Source organism: Heptranchias perlo, chromosome 23, assembly GCF_035084215.1.
Source record: "Heptranchias perlo isolate sHepPer1 chromosome 23, sHepPer1.hap1, whole genome shotgun sequence".
Taxonomy (NCBI): Eukaryota; Metazoa; Chordata; class Chondrichthyes; order Hexanchiformes; family Hexanchidae; genus Heptranchias; species Heptranchias perlo.
This window is the reverse complement of record NC_090347.1, coordinates 39,827,887-39,846,666: the sequence shown is the minus strand read 5'-3', so window position 1 is coordinate 39,846,666 and position 18,780 is coordinate 39,827,887. Positions and strand designations below refer to the sequence as shown.

Genomic DNA, 18,780 nt, shown 5'->3' with positions numbered 1-18,780 from the left:
CCCCTTTATCCATGTTTCTTGTTACTTCTTCAAAGAACTCTAATAAATTAGTCAAACACGATTTCCCTTTCACAAAGCTGTGTTGACTCTGCCTGATTGCATTGAGATTTTCTAAGTGCCCTGCTATAACCTCCTTAATAATAGATTCTAGCATTTTCCCTATGACAGATGTTCAGCTAACTAGCCTGTAGTTTCCTGCTTTCTGTCTCCCTCCTTTCTTGAATAGAGGAGTTACATTTGCTATTTTCCAATCTTATGGGACCCTTCCAGAATCTAGGGAATTTTGTAAAATTAATACCAATGCATCTACTATCTCTGCAGCCACTTCTTTTAAGACCCAAGGATGAAGTCCGTTAGGAGCTGGGGACTTGTCAGCTTTTAGTTCCAATATTTTTTTCAGAACCCTTTCCCTGGCGATTGTAAATGTTTTAAGTTCCTCCCTCCCTTTCACCTCTTGATGTACAATTATTTCTGGCATTTTATTTGTGTCTTCCACAGTGAAGATGGACACACAATATCTGTTCAGTTCATCCGCTATTTCCTTATTCTCCATTATTAATTCCCCAGACACACTCTAGAGGACCAACGCTCACTTTACTTTTTTTTTCCTTTTTAAATACTTGTAGAAACTCTTACTATCTGTTTTTATATATTTCTAGCTAGCTTTCTCTCGTACTCTAATTTCTCCCTCCTTGTTATTCTTTGTCATTCTTTGCTGTTTTTTATATTCTGTCCAATCTTCTGACCTGCCACTAATCTTCGCGGAATTGTATGCTTTTTCTTTCAATTTGATACTATCTTTAACTTCCTTAGTTAGTTACGGATGGTATGTCCTTCCCCTGGAGTCTTTCTTTCTCACTGGAATGTATCTTTGCTGAGTGTTATGAAATATCTCATTAAATGTCTGCCACTGCATCTCTACTGACCTATCCCTTAACCTAAGTTCCCAGTTCACTTTAGCCAGCTCTGTCTTCATGCCCTCATAATTGCCCTTATTTAAGTTTAAAACACTAGTCTTAGACATACTCTTCTCTCCCTCAAACTGAATGCGAAATTCAATCATATTGTGATCACTACTACCTAGAGGCTCCTTTACAATGAGGTCATTAATTAATCCTGTCTCTTTACACGTTACCAGATCTAGAATAGCCTGCTCTCTGGTTGGCTCTAGAACGTGCTGCTTTAAGAAACTGTCCCGAAAGCACTTTATGAACTTATCTTCCAGTTTACCTTTGCCAATCAGATTCTTCCAATCTATATGTAGATTAAAATCACCCATGATTATGGCTGTTCCTTTCTCACAAGCCCCTGTTATTTCTTCCTGTATACCCTGTCCTACAGTGTGGTTACTGTTAGAGGGCCTATAAACTACTCCCACAAGTGACTCCTTGCCAGTACTATTTCTTATCTCTACCCAAACTGATTCCACATCTTGGTCTTTAGAACTAAGGTCATTTCTCTCAATTAAAGATGTCATGAGTATAATAAACAGAGCTACCCCTCCACCTTTTCCTAGCTTCCTGTCCTTCCGAAATGTCAAGTACCCTCGAATATTCAGGTTCCAGCCTTTGTCATCTTGCAGCCATGTCTCTGTAATGGCTATCAGATTGTGTATATTTATTTCTATTTGAGCTGTCAATTCATCCATTTTGTTACGCATGCTCTGCGCATTTAGATACAAAGCCTTTAGTGCTGTCTTTTTACTATTTTTACAACCTCTAGCCTTATCTGTTGGCGCAACCTTAAGTTTGCATGCTCCGTCCCTTCCTACCACTCTGATTATTATTTCCCTTATTGCTACCCTGCTCTCTTGTCTTGTCGTCTTTCTTTAATTTATCACATCTTCCCTTACTTGATCCCTCGCCCCCACTATTTAGTTTATAGCCCTCTCTACCGCCCTAGCTAGACGATTCGCCAGCACACTGGCCTGAGCACTGTTCAGATGAAGGCCATCCCAATGGTACAGCTCCCACTTTGCCCAGTACTGGTGCCAGTGCCCCATGAATTGAAACCCATTTCTCCCACACCAATCTTTGAGCCATGAATTTAACACTCTAATCTTATTTACCCTATGCCAATTTGCTCGTAGCTCAGGTAATAATCCAGAGATTATTACCTTTTTGAGGTTCTGTTTTTTAATTTAGCCCCTAGCTGCTCTCACTCCCTAAGCAGAATCTTTCCCTCCTCATACCTAAGTCGTTGGTATCTACATGGACCACAACAACTGCATCCTCCCCCTCCCATTGCAAGTTGCTCTCCAGCCCAGAGCAGATGTCCTGAACCCTGGCACCGGGCAGGCAACACAGCCTTCTGAATTCTCGTTCTCAGCTGCAGAGAACTGTCTATCCTCCTGACTATACTGTCCCCTACTACCACTACATTCCTACTAACTCCCCCCGCTTGAATGCCTTCCTGTGCCACGGTCAGTTTGTTCATCCACCATGCAGCCCCTGCTTTTGTCCATAAAGGCTGCCGGCACCTCAAACTTGTTGGACAATTGCTGAGGCTCCTCCGCTTCCACCTTCTCGATCCCCTTACCTGCCTTGCTTACAGTCACACCCTCCTGTCCCTGACCACTGACCAATTCAGGCGACCTTATCCTAAGGGGTATGACCGCCTCCTGGAGCCGAATGTCCAGGTATTTTTCCCCCTCCCTGATGTGTCGCAGTGTCTGCAGCTCGACCTCCAGTTCAATGACCCTGAGCTGAAGCTCCTCAAGCCACAGATACTTAACTGCAGACGTGTTTGCCCTGGATTTTTTAGAATCATAGAAATTTATGGCCGAGAAGGAGGCCATTTGGCCCATCGTGTCTGTGCTGGCCCAAAAAGAGCCTTCCAGCCTAATCCCACTTTCCAGCTCTTGGTCCATAGCTTTGTAGGTTGTGGCACTTCAAGTGCACATCCGAGCACCTTTTAAATGCAATGAGGGTTTCTGCCTCTACCACCCTTTCAGGCAGTGAGTTCCAGACCCTTACCACCCTCTTGGTGAAAAAAAATTTCCTCAGCTCCCCTCTAATCCTCCTACCAATTACTTTAAATCTGTGCCCCCTAGTTATTGACCCCTCTGCTAAGGGAAATAGGTCTTTCCTATCCACTCTATCTAGGCCCCTCATAATTTTATACAGCTCAATTAAATCTCCCCTCAGCCTCCTCTGTTCCAAAGAAAACAACCCCAGCCTGTCCAATCTTTTCTTCATAGCTAAAATTCCCCAGCCCTGGCAACATCCTCGTAAATCTCCTCTATCATCTCTAGTGCAATCACATCTTTCTTGTAATGTGGTGACCAGAACTGTACGCAGTACTCAAGCTGTGACCTAACTAGTGTTTTATACAGTTTTAGCATAACCTCCCTGCTCTTATATTCTATACCTGAGAGCAAAGTGTCTTCTTAGAGAATGTCAACTTGGCTCAGTTGGTAGCACTCTGACCTCTACTTCAGAAGGTTGTGGGTTCAAGCAGTGAAGGAGTGTGCTGCATTGTTGGAGGTGCTTTTGAAGATGAGACATTAAACCAGATTTACTCTGTGTTGAGGTGGATGTTAAAAGCTATAATTGGAAAACAGTAGGGTTGGTGTTCTGGAAGGATGAGGTCCTAATGGGCTGAAGGGCCTTTGCCATCCAGCTGCGTTTTGAAACATCCCTAGTATACACCATCTGTTTTAAAACACTGTAATTTGGATTTTGATTTCCCAGCCACATTGAAAAATTCAAGAAGATATTTTTGTTTTCCATGACTTTAATGACCTGCCAATTCTCAAAGCATTGAGGGACAGCCACGCAGAGAGAGACATTTCAAAATGGTAATGTGAATTATATCAATCAATTTTTAAAGATATTTTAGACTTCTTACCACAGCCCTGCAGCCAGCTCACGTTCGGGAAACAGAATGTGATCAGACAAGATTTATCAGGCTGACTGGAAAAAGTAGTGTTGGTTAAAAACTTGCATTGTGGCTCCCCATGACCCAGTGGGTGAAGACACTGCATGGTGCAGCACTGAGCCCAACAGACGAGGAAGGCCCCAGATTCGGTTCATTCAGGTTAACAAAGCCATAAAAATGCAAACCAAGCACAGGTTTGTTTCTAGAGGAATAGAATTCAAAAGCAGAAAAGTTAAGTTAAACTTATATAGAACCTAATTTAGATCACATTTAGAGTACTATGCACAGTTCTGTTCTCCATATTACAAAAACGATATAGAGGCACTGGAGAAAAGCAAAAAAGATTTTCAAGCATGATATCAGAACTGAGAGGTTATAACTATCAGGAAAGACTGAACAGGCTGGGGCTCTTTTCTCTAGAAAAGAGAAGAATGAGGTGTGACCTGATAGAGGTCATTAAAATTATGATGGGGTTCGATAGGGTGGATATAGAGAAGATATTTCCACTTGTGTGAGAGTCCAAAACTATGGGTCATATATACAAGATAGTCACTAATAAATCCAATAAGGAATTCAGGAGAAACTTCTTTACTAGGAGAGTGGTTAGATTGTGGAACTCGCTACGCTAAGGAGTAGTTGAGGCAAAAACGTAGATGCATTCAAGGAGAAGCTGGATTAGCGAGAGAGAGAGAGAGAGAGAAAGGAATAGAAGGATATGCAAATAGGGTGAGATGAACTAGGGTGGGAGGAGGCTCGTGTGGAGCGTAAACAGCAGCATAGACCTGTTGGGCTGAATGGCCTGTTTCTATGCTGTAAATTCTTTGTAATACAACAAAAGTTGATGTAACTAGGAGGAAACATGCAAATATAAAATTTCTATAACTGAGATACATAAAATGACAATTAGAAACTGCTTTGGGTGCTACTGGAGCACAGTCATGTGAGACATCAAAAATAACCACAGCTGAAAATCACCAGAACATTTCTCAACCGTCTGTATCCCCAATTAATGCCAGTCAGAAGAGCCGTTGTAGCCCACAAAAGGATGCCAGTCAAAAAGATATATTGCAGTTCTCAAGAACAGGGTAGGCTAAGGTGATTATTAGTTGTGATTATCAGCTGTGGCTCAGTTGATGGCACTCTCGCCTCTGAGTCAGAAGGTTGAGAGTTCAAGTCACATTCTACAGACTTGAGCACAAAATCTATGATGACTCTTCAGTGCAGTATTGAGGGAGTGCTGCACTGACGGAGTTGCCATCTTTCGGATGAGACGATAAACCAATCACCTCTCAGGTAGACGAAAAAGATCCCTTAACACTATTTCGAAGAAGAGCGAGGGAGTTCTCCTGGTGCCCTGGTCAATGTTTATCCTTCAACCAACATCACTAAAAACAGAGAATCTGATCATTTAATCTCATTGCTGTTTGTGGAAACTTGCTGTGCACATATTGGCTGCTGTGTTTCCTACATTACAACAGCAACTACACTTCAAAAGTACTTTTTTGGCTGTGAAGGGCCTTGGGATGTCCTGAGGTATGAAAGGTGCTGTATAAATGTAAGACTTTTTTTTCTTTTATTAATCTATTATTTTCTTTCCCCCACCCCACCTAATAAAGGAGACCTCCAGCAACATATTTGCATCATGCAGTCTGCACATATCTTGGATGGAGCTCCTTGGTAAGTTGTCAGTGGGCATTACCTCTGTAACTGCACTTCCTTGGGTTCTGAGATTTTATTGCAACCTATTGACACTTTAATCCTTTGCCCACTGCCGTGAAACATCTTCAGGCGTTACAGCAAAGACAGAGCCGGAATGCTTTGTGTGGTTGTGATTGCTAACAGCTGTCACATTATCACAGTATGGTTAGGACGCACCTGGTGTATTGTGGCTAGCTCCGGTCATCTTTGGCCCCCACCACAGACTTTGTACCTTTGCCACTGATTTCCTCCGCCAACCCAGCCATCGTCTCAGGTTGAACCAGACCGTTTGCAAACGCACTGTCCTGTTCAACCCCGGGCCAAGCTGAGCTTCCGACCCCATACCCTCTCCATCACGAAGACTGCCTACTACCACCTCCATAACATCACCCTTCTCCGCTCCTGCCTCAACCCATCTGCTGCTGAAACTCTCATCCATGCCTTTGTTACCTCCAGACTCGACTTCCTGGCTGAGCTTCCATCTTCCACGCTCCGTAAACTTCAGCTCGTGCAAAGCTTTGCTACCCGTATCCTATCCTATCCCACACCAAGCCCTTTTATCCATCACCCCTGCCTACATTGGCTTCCAGTACCTCAAAGCCTCAAATTTAAAATTTTCATCCTCTTGTTTAAATCTCTTTATGGCCTTTTCCCTCCCTATCTCTAGCATTGAGTTACATCGAAACTACTGCACAGAAATAGGCCATTTGGCCCAACTGGTCCATGCCAGCTTTTATGCTCCAAACGAGCCTCCTCCCTCCATGCTTCATCTAACCCTATCAGCATATCCTTCTATTCATTTTCCCTCATGTGCTTATCTAGCTTCCCCTTAAATGAATCTACGCTATTCACCTCAACTACTCCTTGTGGTAGCGAGTTCCACATTCTTACCACTCTTTCTCCTGAATTCCCTATTGGATTTATTAGTGACTATTTTATATTTATGACCTCTAGTTTTGGACTCCCCCACAAGTGGAAACATTTTTTCTACGAACACCCCGTCAAACCCTTTCATTATCTTAAAGACCTCTATCGGGTCACCCTCACTTTTCTTTTCTGGAGAAAAGAGCCTGTTCAGCCTTTCCTGATAAATATATCATCTCTGTTCTGGTATCATCCTTGTGAATCTTTTTTGCACATTCTCCAATGCCGCTATATCCTTTCTATAATATGGAGACCAGAACTGTGCACAGTACTCCAAGTGTAGTCTGAACAAGTTTAACATAACTTGCCTGCTTTTCAATTCCATCCCTCTAGAAGAAATGAACCCAGCTGCTTGATTTGCCTTTTTTATGGCCTTATTAACCTGCGTCACTACTTTTAGTGATTTGTGTATCTCTACTCCTAGATCCTTTTGCTCCTCTATTCCATTTAGACTCTTAATATCCAAGCAACATGTGGCGTCTTTATTCTTCCTACCAAAATGCTCCACCTCTCACTTACCTATATTGAAATTCATTTGCCAATTACATGCCCATTCTGCAAGTTTATTAATTTTGTCTTGCATTTTGACACATTCTTCCTTTGTATTAACTACACCGCCCTCCACCAGCCCTACAACCTTGCCCCTGTGTTCTCCATTCCTCTGGCTTTGGCCTCTCGTGCCCCACCATTGGCAGACTATGCCTTCAGCCATCAAGGCTCTGCGATCTGGAATTACTTCCCTAAATCCTTCTGCCTTGTCATCTTCCTCTTCTCTTTTAAGACCCTCTTTAACCAAGCTTTTTGGTCACCCTTCCTAATATCTGCTACTTTGGCGCTGCATCCATTTTATTGATGACGCTTCTGTGAAGTGTCTTGGGACGTTTTTGTACATTAAAGGGGCTATTGGTGGTGATGTGCGGTACACATGAGGGTTATCTGGGCCATAGAGGCAGTACAGAGGAGAGCAGAACTAAATAAGCTCAAGTGTCAGTCTCAGACGTATTAAATATGTAATGGGAAAGAGGAAATAAATGTGCAGCAATACTTTCTGGTATAAGAGGGCAACTGGGTTGTGAAGGGGCAAGTACAGGGCAAATACCCAGAAGTAATTCCTTTACATGAGGGTGATCAGCATCTCTAACAGGTGGCTGGGAAAGTTGCTTGAGGCCAGGACGTTGGTCCGATTTAAGGAACAACTGAATGCTGTAAGGGGAAGATGAAAAGGTTGATGCTGTGGAAGCATGAGGCAAGATGGACTGAAGGCCTTCTTCATTTAAACCCAGCTCGTGATGAACATTTGCGGGGAAGGTTTCCCCTGTTTGCTATTTGTAGCCAAATCCTGTATGTTATATATATCTTTTCACTAAGTAGCAAACAGCATCACTCGTCCCTATCAGTGATATCAAGTGATAATTAACAGTTGATAGTTGGGGAAATAACAACCAGCACCTTTTCTATATAATGCTACTCTTATTATCAGAATCATTGCTGTTTGTCACTGCTTTTTGAAGCCTTGGCTCAGTTGTAGCATTCTCCTCTGAGTCAGAAGGTTGTGGGTTCAAGTCCCACTCCAGAGACTTGAGCACGTAATCCAGGCTGATACAGCAGTGAAGTACTGAGGGAGTGTTGCACTGTCTGAGGTGCCGTCTTTCAAATGAGACATTTAAACCGAGGCCTGTCTGCTCTCTCAGGTGGATGTAAAAGATCCCGTGGCACTATTCGAAGAAGAGCAGGGGAGTTCTCCCTGGCCAATATTTATCAACCAACACCAAAAAACAGATGATTGGGGTCATTATCTCATTGCGGTATGTGGGACCTTGCTGTGTGTAAATTGGCTGCCACGTTTCCCTAGATTATAAGATTGACTACACTTCAAAAGTTCTACATTGGCTATAAAGTGCTTTGGGACGTCCTGAGGTCGTGAATGGCGTTATATAAATCAAGTTCTTCCCTTTCTTGTTTGTGTGCTTATCTTTTACCAACTGCTGCTCAGGTTACAGGAATCCTCTGAGAACATCAAGATCTCCTTTGATGTGTACCAGGCCGATACTGTGGCAGAATTCCGTAAAACGCATCCTGGGAAACCCTTTTCAAGAATGTGTGTTTGCAGGTATAGTGCAGTATGGTGGTTAATTTTTGACTATACCTCTGTGAATCGGCTTGCGGTGTTTTTTCTGTATTAATGGCGGCGTATAACTGTAAATTGTTGGTGTTTTGAAAACCATTAAAAACAATTCATGTGCTTGTGAGCCTGTCGACAAGCATGCAGGTCTGTATAGGAGCTTCTCCCAGGCCTCTACTACACGGTCAATTTTTGTATCATCTGCAAACTTCTTGATCAAGCTCCCCACGTTCAAGTCCAAATCATTAATATATACCACTAAAAGCAAGGGACCTAGTACCGAGCTTTGCGGAACCCCACTGGAAACAGCCTTCCAGTCGCAAAAACACCCATCAACCATTATCCTTTGCTTCCTTCCACTGAGACAATGTTGGATCCAACTAGCCACTTTCCCTTGGATCCCATGGGCTTTTACTTTTTTGACCAGTCTGCCGTATTGGACCTTGTCAAAAGCCTTGCTAAAATCCATGTACACTACATCAAACGTGATACCTTCATTGACCCTCCTTGTTACCTGCTCAATAAATTCAATCAAGTTAGTCAGACACTTTCCTTAACAAATCCATGTTGACTGTCCTTGATTAATCCGTGCCTTTCTAAATGACTTTGTTTGTTTATACTGTCTCTCAGAATTGATTCCAATAATTTGTCCACTACTGAGGTTAGACTGACTGGCCTGTAATTACTAGGTCTATCCTTTTTCTCCCTTTTTAAACAACAGTACAACGTTAGCAGTCCTCCAATCCTCCGGCATCACACCTGTATCCAGTGAGGATTGGAAAATGATTGTCAGAGCCTCCGTTATTTCCTCCCGTGCTTCTTTTAACAGCCTGGAATACGTTTCATCCGGGCCTGGCGATTTATCTACTTTCAAAAATGCCAAATCCCTTAATACTTCCTCTCTCACTATGTTTATCCCAGCCAATATTTTGCACTCCTCCTCCTTAACTACAATCTCTGCATCATCCCCTCTTTTGTGAAGACAGACTGAAAGTATTCATTACGAACCATACTCCCATCTCCGCCTCCACACGTAGGTTACCTTTTGGGCCTCTAATAGGCCCTACTCTATCCTTAGTTATCCTCTTGCTCTTTATGTATTTATAAAACATTTTGAGCAAGGTCCCACAAACAGCAATGTGATCTAAAACAGATTATCTGTTTTAGTGATGTTGCTTGAGGGGTGATCCTGGAGCTTAGTGCATGGAGGGGAGTTTCAGGGCAGAAGCTATATCTTCAGTCTAAAGCATTGCTTTCTCATATAATTGTCACAATTATATCACATTTGGAATGTTCTTTGCCATGATTATCATGAAGCTTGACGTCCTTGCTCAGCTTTATATTTTCTAGTTCCTAATGGGTCAGCCGTGGCTCAGTTGGTAGCACACTTGCCTCTGAGTCAGAAGGTTGTGGGTTCAAGTCCTACTCCAGAGACTCGAGTACAGAATCTAGGCTGACACTCCAGTATGGTACTGAGGGAGTGCTGCACTGTAGAAGGTGCCATTTTTCGGATGAGACATTAAACTGAGGCTCTGTCTGCCCTCCCAGATGGACATATAAGATCCCATGGTACTATTTCGAAGAAGAGCAGGGGATTTATCCTTGGTGTCCTGGCCAATATTTATCCCTCAAGCAACATAATTAAAACAGATTATCTGGTCATGATCACATTGCTGTTTGTGGGACCTTGCTGTGTGCAAATTGACTGCCATGTTTTTCACATCACAACAATGATTATGCACTTCAAAAGTACTTCATTGGCTGTAAAGTGCTTTGGAACATCTTGAGGTTGTGAAAGGCGTTAAATAAATGCAAGACTTTCTTTCTAATATTTCCTCTTTGACCTCATTTATCTGCAGCTTTGATGGGCCGGTGCCAGACCTGCGTGCAATTAAGAAGCTAGCCTTTCAGAGCGGTGAAATTCCCGTTGTGTTTGCTGTGGTGGATAACGGAGATATCTCCTTCTACACCTTCAAGGAGTTCAAACTGCCTGTGGATGTCTACCACTGATCCTGTCGGAAGCTTGGACGGCTGGCTGTTCCATGTGCACACATTCTCAGGGATATTCTGGACACCGACTTCTGGGTTAGGAGGCATCGGTTATAACCGATCGTCAAAAGCGTTTATTCTCCGACTGCAGGTGTAGGGTATTTAGTAAACCGGGTTAATTGAGTAACAAGACTGTTGCTGAGATAGCAACCATTGGTCATATGTGAAGGAGCTCTCAAATTTTATTTTAACCTCCCTGACAGACAAACAGCCTCTGTTTGAACAAAGTGCGCTAGCATTAAAAGGAAACTTTAGAGCCCTCCCCTTACTCCCTGCTAAACGTAAGCGTATTGGTATCCTGCTCAAAATTCTAACTAGTACCAAAAAGCCGTTGAGACCATTTGAGCTACAGAATTGGTTGCCTTCAGTCCCCCCGCGCGGAAGAGAAAAAGCCCAAAATAAATGGCTTGTTTTAAATGCAAAGTTAATATTTCTGCGACTGTCTCAACCAGTCCTTCTGTTCCGTATTAGCGCTGTGCTGACATCATGGGATCACATGATAATCCCTCGCCCTTCCTCAAAAATGTACAAAGATGTTTCATAAAAACTGTTATGTTGTCTCCTTCCTTCCTTCTTGCCTTAACAACAACAGGACAATCTCATGTTAACCTACTGTGTGTTGCAGGATTTTCTAAGAGCAATGCCCCTGTAGCTTTTACTACATCTGCATTTTGTTTTTCCTGTGAGATGACTTTAATGGGGATTTGATGGTGACTGAGTAACAATCCAGCAGATCAGACACTCTTGTGGGGGATGGGGGGAGAAAGTGGGGGTAAATGACTGGAATTTCCTGTTAACTGATATTTCTGTTTTTATTGCTTTTTTTTATTGGTTTGAACAATAAAGTTTCACATTCGTGGCATTCTGCGACTGAAATAAAATCGCGCAGCGATTGTTACTCAAGGGAATTTTAGAAGTGATTTTTTAAAAAAAAATGTTGGGGTGGGGGAGAGAGCAAAATATAGATATTGCTTCATAGGAAGCAAGACTGTGTTTAATAAAGACAGGAGGTTTTACAGTTACTGATTGTTGAATGAATGCTGCTGTGTAGCGAAAAATCTATGGCAGGATAGAATTATACTTCTCTCCACCGGTCTCCCATGTACTGTGCACTGCTCCCAGATTGGGAGGACTGCCTAATCCCTCGGCCTCTGCTGACAGTTTTCTGAGACATCTCCGTCTCTCACCACCTTCCAGGCATCATGTTTCACTCGATTTAAATTGTATGTATGTTGATATTCACTTTAGTTTTGACATGACCACATAACATAGCCAGCATGCTTTGAGTTTACTGACTTTCTCAGTTCAAATGTATTTGTTTTCTTTGTATACTGGTGTTCAGCTACTGTAGTACATAGATCACAATTTTCCATAATACAATAAATGTATCAATAAAATATAGACAATGTTCTGGCCTTTATCCTTACAGTTTTTAACCTTATAGCCCTAAGGGTGTTTTTATTTTTTAGCACTCTTGCCTCTGAGCCAGGAGGTTGTGGATTTAAGTCCCACTCCAGGGACTTGAGCACATAATCTAAGCTGACCCTCCAGTGCAGTACTGAGGGAATGCTGCACTGTTGGAGGTGCCGTCTTTCAGATGAGTCGTTAAACCAAGACCCTGTCTGCCCTCGCGTGTGGACGTAAAAGATCCCATGCCACTATTTGAAGAGGAGCAGGGGAGTTCTCCCTGGTGTCCTGGTCAATATTTATTCCTCAACCAACATTATTAAAAAAAAATGATCTGGAAAGGAGGATGGGCAATTTTGAGTTTGGGTACAGGGAGTGCAGGAACTTTCCTACGACTGAGCACATAAACCAACTTAACCTCTTAGTGATCTGGATGATCTTGAACCATTTCAAGGGCCACGTGCATATCGGTATGGTGAAGATATGGGTGACAGTGACAATAAGCTGTAAACAAACAAGACAGAACTTCTTCCACAGCCCTCAGCCTCACCATACTGCACAATGATAGATTCCACCCAGTGGAACTGTCAGCCCAACATCTTGTAGGTTTGCAAAAAGATGTTTTCGTATCTTCACACTTTTGGAGAATGGTGTGAAGTAGTGGAAGAATTCACAGGCTGATTGATAGTCTACCAGGCAGCGAAGTGAATGCTCTTTCCATGGCCGTAAACATCTTTATACCAGCCAATAGGGTGGTTAGTCGTATGCGCGGTAGGAGGTTTTCAGAATTCAGAGCCAGACCTCTGGTCTCCACTTGCTGGGACTGTCTGGACTGAGGGTCAAACCGTACACCTGATTCAGAGGCGGGAATGCTACCACTGAGCCAAAAGCTCGCTCCGTGCAAAAAGAGGTGACGTGCAGCCCAAACTAGGGTGGGACCCAGCAATATGAATGGAACCTATATAGATCTTTTGGCTGTGATTCACAAGAGACTACTAGAGTTTTTCTCCAAGTTGTGGGATGCTAGGGTAGTAACCCTGGACAGCCTGTCTTTCCTTTGACTTGGCTGAGAGACTAGTGACCAAATGATCACATGTAGATGTTGATGGAATTGGACCGTATGTAGACAAATGATGTGCTACATTCAGTACTCAGAAAATCAAGCAAAGGAAATCTGTCACAAAAGGTGCATTGTGACAAAGAAAACGCTGGCTGGTGTTTATATCTTGAAACGCAAGTAAAAGGAAAGAACTTGCATTTATATAGCGCCTTTCACAACCTCAGCTTTACAGCCAATGAAGTACTTTTGACATGTCACTGTTGTAATGTAGGAAACGCGGCAGCCAATCTGCACACACAGCAATGTGATAATGACCAGATAATCTGTTTTAGTGATGTTGGTCGAGGGATAAATATTGGCCAGGACACTGGGGAGAACTCTCCTGCTCTTTGTTGAAATAGTGCCGTGGGATCTTTTACCTCCACCTGAGAGGGCGGACGGGGCCTTGGTTTAATGTCTTATCCAAAAGATGGCACCTTTGACAGTGCAGCACTCCCTCAGTGCCGTGCTCAAGTCTCTGGATTGGGACGGTGAACCCCCAACCTTCTGACTCAGTGGTGAGAGTGCTACCATTGAGCCAAGGCTGACATTACAGACTGGGGATTGTCAAAAAAGTTCAGCCCTACTTGTTATCTTCAGTGGCTTTGGTGTTCTATAAATTATTTGGCCAGCTGAAGGAAAACCCCACGTGTAGCTCTTGGACCCCAAAGTCCAATGTCATTGTAGACCAGTAATCTTGAGGAAGCGTGAAGCACTTTGGTGTGGCCTGAGGTTGTGAAAGGCACTATATAAATGCAAGTTCTTTTAATTCCATCAAAGTGAGCATTAGAAGCAGTCTGAGTTCGTGCATGTGTGAGAAGGGAGCTGTTAAAGGGGCAGTCATTTTTTTGTTACGGTAATTTTTCAAAATGCCCAACCACAGTTTTGATGTTTGAAGTAGTGGAAGATGAAAGAAGGCATGCCAGGAAGATCAGCTGGCACCAGAGCCAGAGTCTGCACTCCCCACTATGCTAACTATCTACAGGCTCCAGAAATGATTGCGGGGAACAGAGTTCAGGTCAGATCAGATGTTAAGGCAAAGGGCCCGCACCCGAAATTTTAACTTGTCTCTTTCCACAGATGCCTGACCTACTGAGTGTTTCCAGTATTTAATTTTTTTTTGTTTCCGATATTAAGTCGTCTGCCTGTTCAGGTAGAAATAAATGATTCCATGGCATTATTTGAAGAGCAACAGGAAGTTCTCCTGGTATCCTGGCAACATTTATTTCTCAACCAACCACCAAAGACAGAGCGATTGTTTATTTATTTCATTGGTTGTTTGTGGGACCTTCCTGTGTTCAAATTGGTTGCTCTGCTTGCCGATGTAACAACAGTGATTGGTCTTCAAAAATAATTGTTTAGCTGTAAAGCACTTTGGGACATGTGAAAGGTGTTATCAAATACAAGTTGTCTCTGCATACATGACACCACTATTCCCGGCCAGAATGGAGATGATTGGGTAATTCTCCAGCTATCCTCCGCTCACTGCATATTGTTGGAGAAATCACCCTGCTTTTATCGGGAGACGTTGCTGCAGTTTTGGTCGTGAGTTCTGTTTGCGGTAGTTGTAGAGACTCTTTTAAAATAGATTCTATGGACTCTTTGCTATAGTGCACTGTTGAAACAGACTCCGCTGTGAAATAGACTGTTCGCTCTGAGTCCTGTCGTGAGTCCCACCCTGCCTCCACCTCATTGGCTGACACAGTGGTGTCAATAAGACACTCGAGTGAAATTCGACCAGGCCTGGGTTGATCCAGCTGAGTTGAGGACCTCCGACCGCTAGAGGGCGCAGCAGCAGGCGCTTCGCCTCTGATTCTGGCGATGCTACAACACTTGGGTCGCGGGAGCCGTTTTTCCCTCTGCATGCGCCGGGCGGTTTCTTCAGCGTGGGCTGGTGTGGGGAACAGGCCGAGGGGCGCGGCGGCGGCGGCGGCGGCGGCACAGCGCAGGTAAAGTGAGCGGCAGGGAGGGGGAAGGAGTAGGCCGCCCGGGAGAGAGGCTCCCTTAAAGGGGCGGGCAGCAGGTTTATTTTTGAGCCGACGGTATTGCTTTCGCCCTGTCGCGAGCAGCCAACGTAGTTTCTGAACGGCCGCGCTGCCTGTCGGGATTTGTAGTCCCCCCCCGCTTCCCTTCCCAGCGGGCATTGCGGAGGAGACTAGCGGGGCGGACTACAGCTCCCGGGCTGCCTTGCGCCAGGCGGCACGCCCCCCCCCCCCCTCCTCTGTTTACTCACACAGGTGACCAGTGGGTTTGTGGTAGCATTTCCTGTCCAGCAAAGAGGGGCTCAGAAGGTATTTTATCAATAGGCTTGCTTTATTTTTTTAAGAGGAAAACTTCTTGTAGGGTCTATAAAAGATGGACACGAGTCCCTTAATTTGTATTTTATTGGGTGGTTTTTGGCTTTATAATTTTAGACAGTTTATGAGTTAGAAGTTAGTGCAATGCAGCTGTAATGATAGTTCAGTTTATTCTGATTGAATTTGCCACTTTCCTGTTTAGGTGGCTGATAGGGGGACTAGGTATTTAAATAAAGTATCTGTGCAGGTTACTGGTGTGTAAACAGGGACCTTTCCAATCCCTGGGGTACTGAACAAAACCTTTCTGGCCTGGACACAGCCGCAACTGCTTGGCACCAGTTTTGCAGATTTTCTTTTGTTGCAGGCCATGTACGCAGTTGGAATCCTGCAAGTGGGGAGGCAGGACTGTGGTTGGAGCCTCAGGGTACAACCCTGCAGCGTTTTGAGAAGCTGAGAATTTCAGACATTACGCGTGCTTTACAGAAGTGGAAAAGCTCCCTTTTTCAGGGAAAATGGTCCTTTTGTGGACCAGGTTGAAGCAATGCTGTTATTTTTTTGTTTAGAAGCACCAACCAACCCTGTGGGTTATGCCCCTGGGAAGGACCAGCTCATTAAGTGCAGTCTGTAACCAGGCTTTCTTACCCCCGCCCCTCGTCCCTCCCAAGCAGAAATCACACAGAAGAGTCATAGATTTACTCGAGGGGCTGAGTGCTGCAGCCAGGGTAATCAATGTGGCCCCAGCCTGTGGTTTGCACCTCCGGCACCACATATTGACTCCTCCCACAGTGTTTCCCTATACAGGAAGGGACTTGAGAGGGGAGTGCTACAACAGACTTCCACAGCAATTGACTGCAGATTTCATTAGATGCTCCAGTGCTGTGAAGGGAACCATGTCCTCCATTTTGCAGGCACCCATCCAAAATTCAGGGGAAAAATGTTCTTGGGTCACTGTAAAGGTCTGCATCGACTGACAGTATGGAAACTGTGGGTGAGTATGTGCTATAGAAAGGATGGGTTCAGGCCAAGAAATTGCCATGATTTTACTTCACCCAAATGCACAGGAGTGTTTGGAGAGTCCTTGGAACTCAGTGTTGTGCGCTTCCATTTTAGAGGAACAGTTCAAGATAGTCATCGGTTTGAGGAAAACCCACAGTGCATTCAGAGGTACTTTCTATCAGTACAAATCTGTCATTTGGCCTGATCTTAGCCTCCATGGTCTTCATCAAGTCCCTTTGCTAGTTGCAGCCTTTGTGTACTGGCAAGCAATAACTTGCATTTATATATAGCGCCTTTAACGTAGTAAAATGGCCCAAGGCATTACAAGAACATTATCAAACTAATTTTGACACTGTGTGCCAGATAAGGAGATATTAGGACAGATGACTTGGTTAAAGAGGTAGGTTTTAAGGAGTGTCTCAAAGGAGGAGAGAGAGGTGGAGAGGCTTAGGGAGGGAATTCCAGAGCTTAGGGCCTTGGCAGCGGACGACAATGGTGGAGCAATTAAAATCGGGGATGCGCTAGAGGCCAGATTGGAGGAGCGCAGAGATATCGGAGGGTTGTAGGGCTGGAGGAAGTTACAGAGATAGGGAGGGGCAAGGTCATGGAGGGATTTGAAAACAAGGATGAGAATTTTAAAATTGAGGTATTGCTGGATCGGGAGCCAATGTAGGTCAGTGAGCACGAGGGTGATGGGTGAACGGGACTTGGTGCGAGTTAGGATATGGGCAGCAGAGTTTTGGATGAGCATCACGTGTCCAACCTGGATGAGGGGCTGACCAGAGTACCTTCTAGAAAAAGCAGGTAGTTGACAAGATCTCCCGATCCCCCACTTCCTATCCATTCATCCACAACATCCTCAGTCTCATGTTTCTTTTTTGCTGTTTTTAAAAAAAAGTATAAATTTTTTGACATAAACCTATTGTATATGAAAAATTCTTTGTATTTAGGGTTTTTACAGATCTAATGTTAGCATTGTAAATAAACACAATCCGATCTCTCTCTCACACACACACACACACACACACACACACACACACATTAAAAGTACAGCTCAATTGGAACATCTAAGATTTGTGAAAAGTTTTTCTCTATTCATGTTGAACAGATCTCTTGTCTTTTTTAATTTAATTTTGTTCACAAAAGTACATATATTCATAGAAAAGAATCATACTGCACAGAAGGGGGGCAATTCGGGCCATTGTGGCTGTGCCGGGTCTTTGAAAGAGCTGTCCAATTCGTCCCACTCCTCTGCTCTTTCCCCGCAGCCCTGCAAATTTTTCTTTATATTTTGTGAAATTACTGGACAGTTTTGTCATGTGAAACTTAGAAGAGACATTGGAACGGTTGACATGGTTGTCCACATGGTTAACACCATGTTATTTGAGAGCCAAGGCAATTTTACAAGACTATTTGGAGTTTGACTGGGCTCGGGGAATATCAAGAGACTGTTGGAGAAGATGTACTGAGCTCGCTGGGACAGGTAAGCATGGAACCAGGAGAGAACAATGCCACGGGCTGTGAAGGAGGGCGGGGTAGAAGAGAATGGAATGGAATGGTCAAGAACCTTGAAGATGCAAAGAGGTGAAGGAGGATGGGAAGCGACAGTGAGCTACACTCACACGGGATGTGACTGGTTATTTTGACCAGTCTTGTGCTGTGAGTGGGTCAGAAACCAGATTGGAGGGTCTCAAAAAAGGGAGAGGTGACCACGTAGTTGGCTTCCTAAACCCCTCTACCTCTCTCTCCTCCTTTAAGATGCTCCTTTAAAATCTACATCTTTGACCAACCTTTTGGTCACCGGTCCTAATATCTCCTTATGTGGCTCAGTGTCAAATTTTGTTTGATAGCGCTCCTCTGAAGCATCTTGAGATGTTTTATTGTGTTAAAGGCACTATATAAATGCAAGTTGTTGTTGATGGCAATGATGCGTTCAAGGGGCCTCTTTAAAGCCCACTCTTTGACTTTGCCATTCGTTCCCTCTTCTAAATTCTTTCACTTCGGCTGGTTGTCCGCCCCTCCCTCTTTTAAACTCTTCTCTGATGGCTGTGGGAAGCGCACAATATAAATGTAAATTGATGAATAAAGTAGATGTTGGTATTATGTAGATAATTGTGTCAAGTTTCTGATGTCTTCCAAGCCATTGAAGAATTATTGATAACTTTCTGTTGGGTTTTCGGATTTTTATGCCAGATATTATCTTGTGCTCAGCAGCACCGATCACTCCCATAAGCAGACTGTGCGTCTCCTACGATCCGGATTGTGCCTTTTTCGGTCCAGTAACAAGGGGACCATAACCTTAAAATTAG

The 18,780-nt window shown here is 43.8% G+C and overlaps 2 protein-coding genes across 4 annotated transcripts in view; both read left to right on the top strand.

Moving 5' to 3' along the window:
- Positions 1 to 11,553, top strand: part of tsen54 (TSEN54 tRNA splicing endonuclease subunit) — a 32,203-nt gene extending 20,650 nt beyond the window's left edge. The window contains exons 9-11 of the mRNA XM_068004362.1: positions 5,496 to 5,556; positions 8,495 to 8,611; positions 10,483 to 11,553. Coding sequence (XP_067860463.1) covers positions 5,496 to 5,556; positions 8,495 to 8,611; positions 10,483 to 10,633 — 329 coding nt within the window. The 3' untranslated portion in view covers positions 10,634 to 11,553. The remainder of the gene's footprint in view (positions 1 to 5,495; positions 5,557 to 8,494; positions 8,612 to 10,482) is intronic.
- Positions 11,554 to 14,971: 3,418 nt separating this feature from the next.
- spata20 (spermatogenesis associated 20) overlaps positions 14,972 to 18,780 on the top strand; it is a 348,450-nt gene continuing 344,641 nt past the window's right edge. Inside the window, exon 1 of one of the 3 annotated variants that reach the window (XM_068004358.1) lies at positions 14,972 to 15,127. In XM_068004358.1, coding sequence (XP_067860459.1) covers positions 15,000 to 15,127 — 128 coding nt within the window. In that variant the 5' untranslated portion in view covers positions 14,972 to 14,999. Of the gene's footprint in view, positions 15,128 to 15,405; positions 15,470 to 17,628; positions 17,955 to 18,780 lie in introns of those variants that run through there. The other 2 variants (XM_068004359.1, XM_068004360.1) reach the window with 2 other exon arrangements.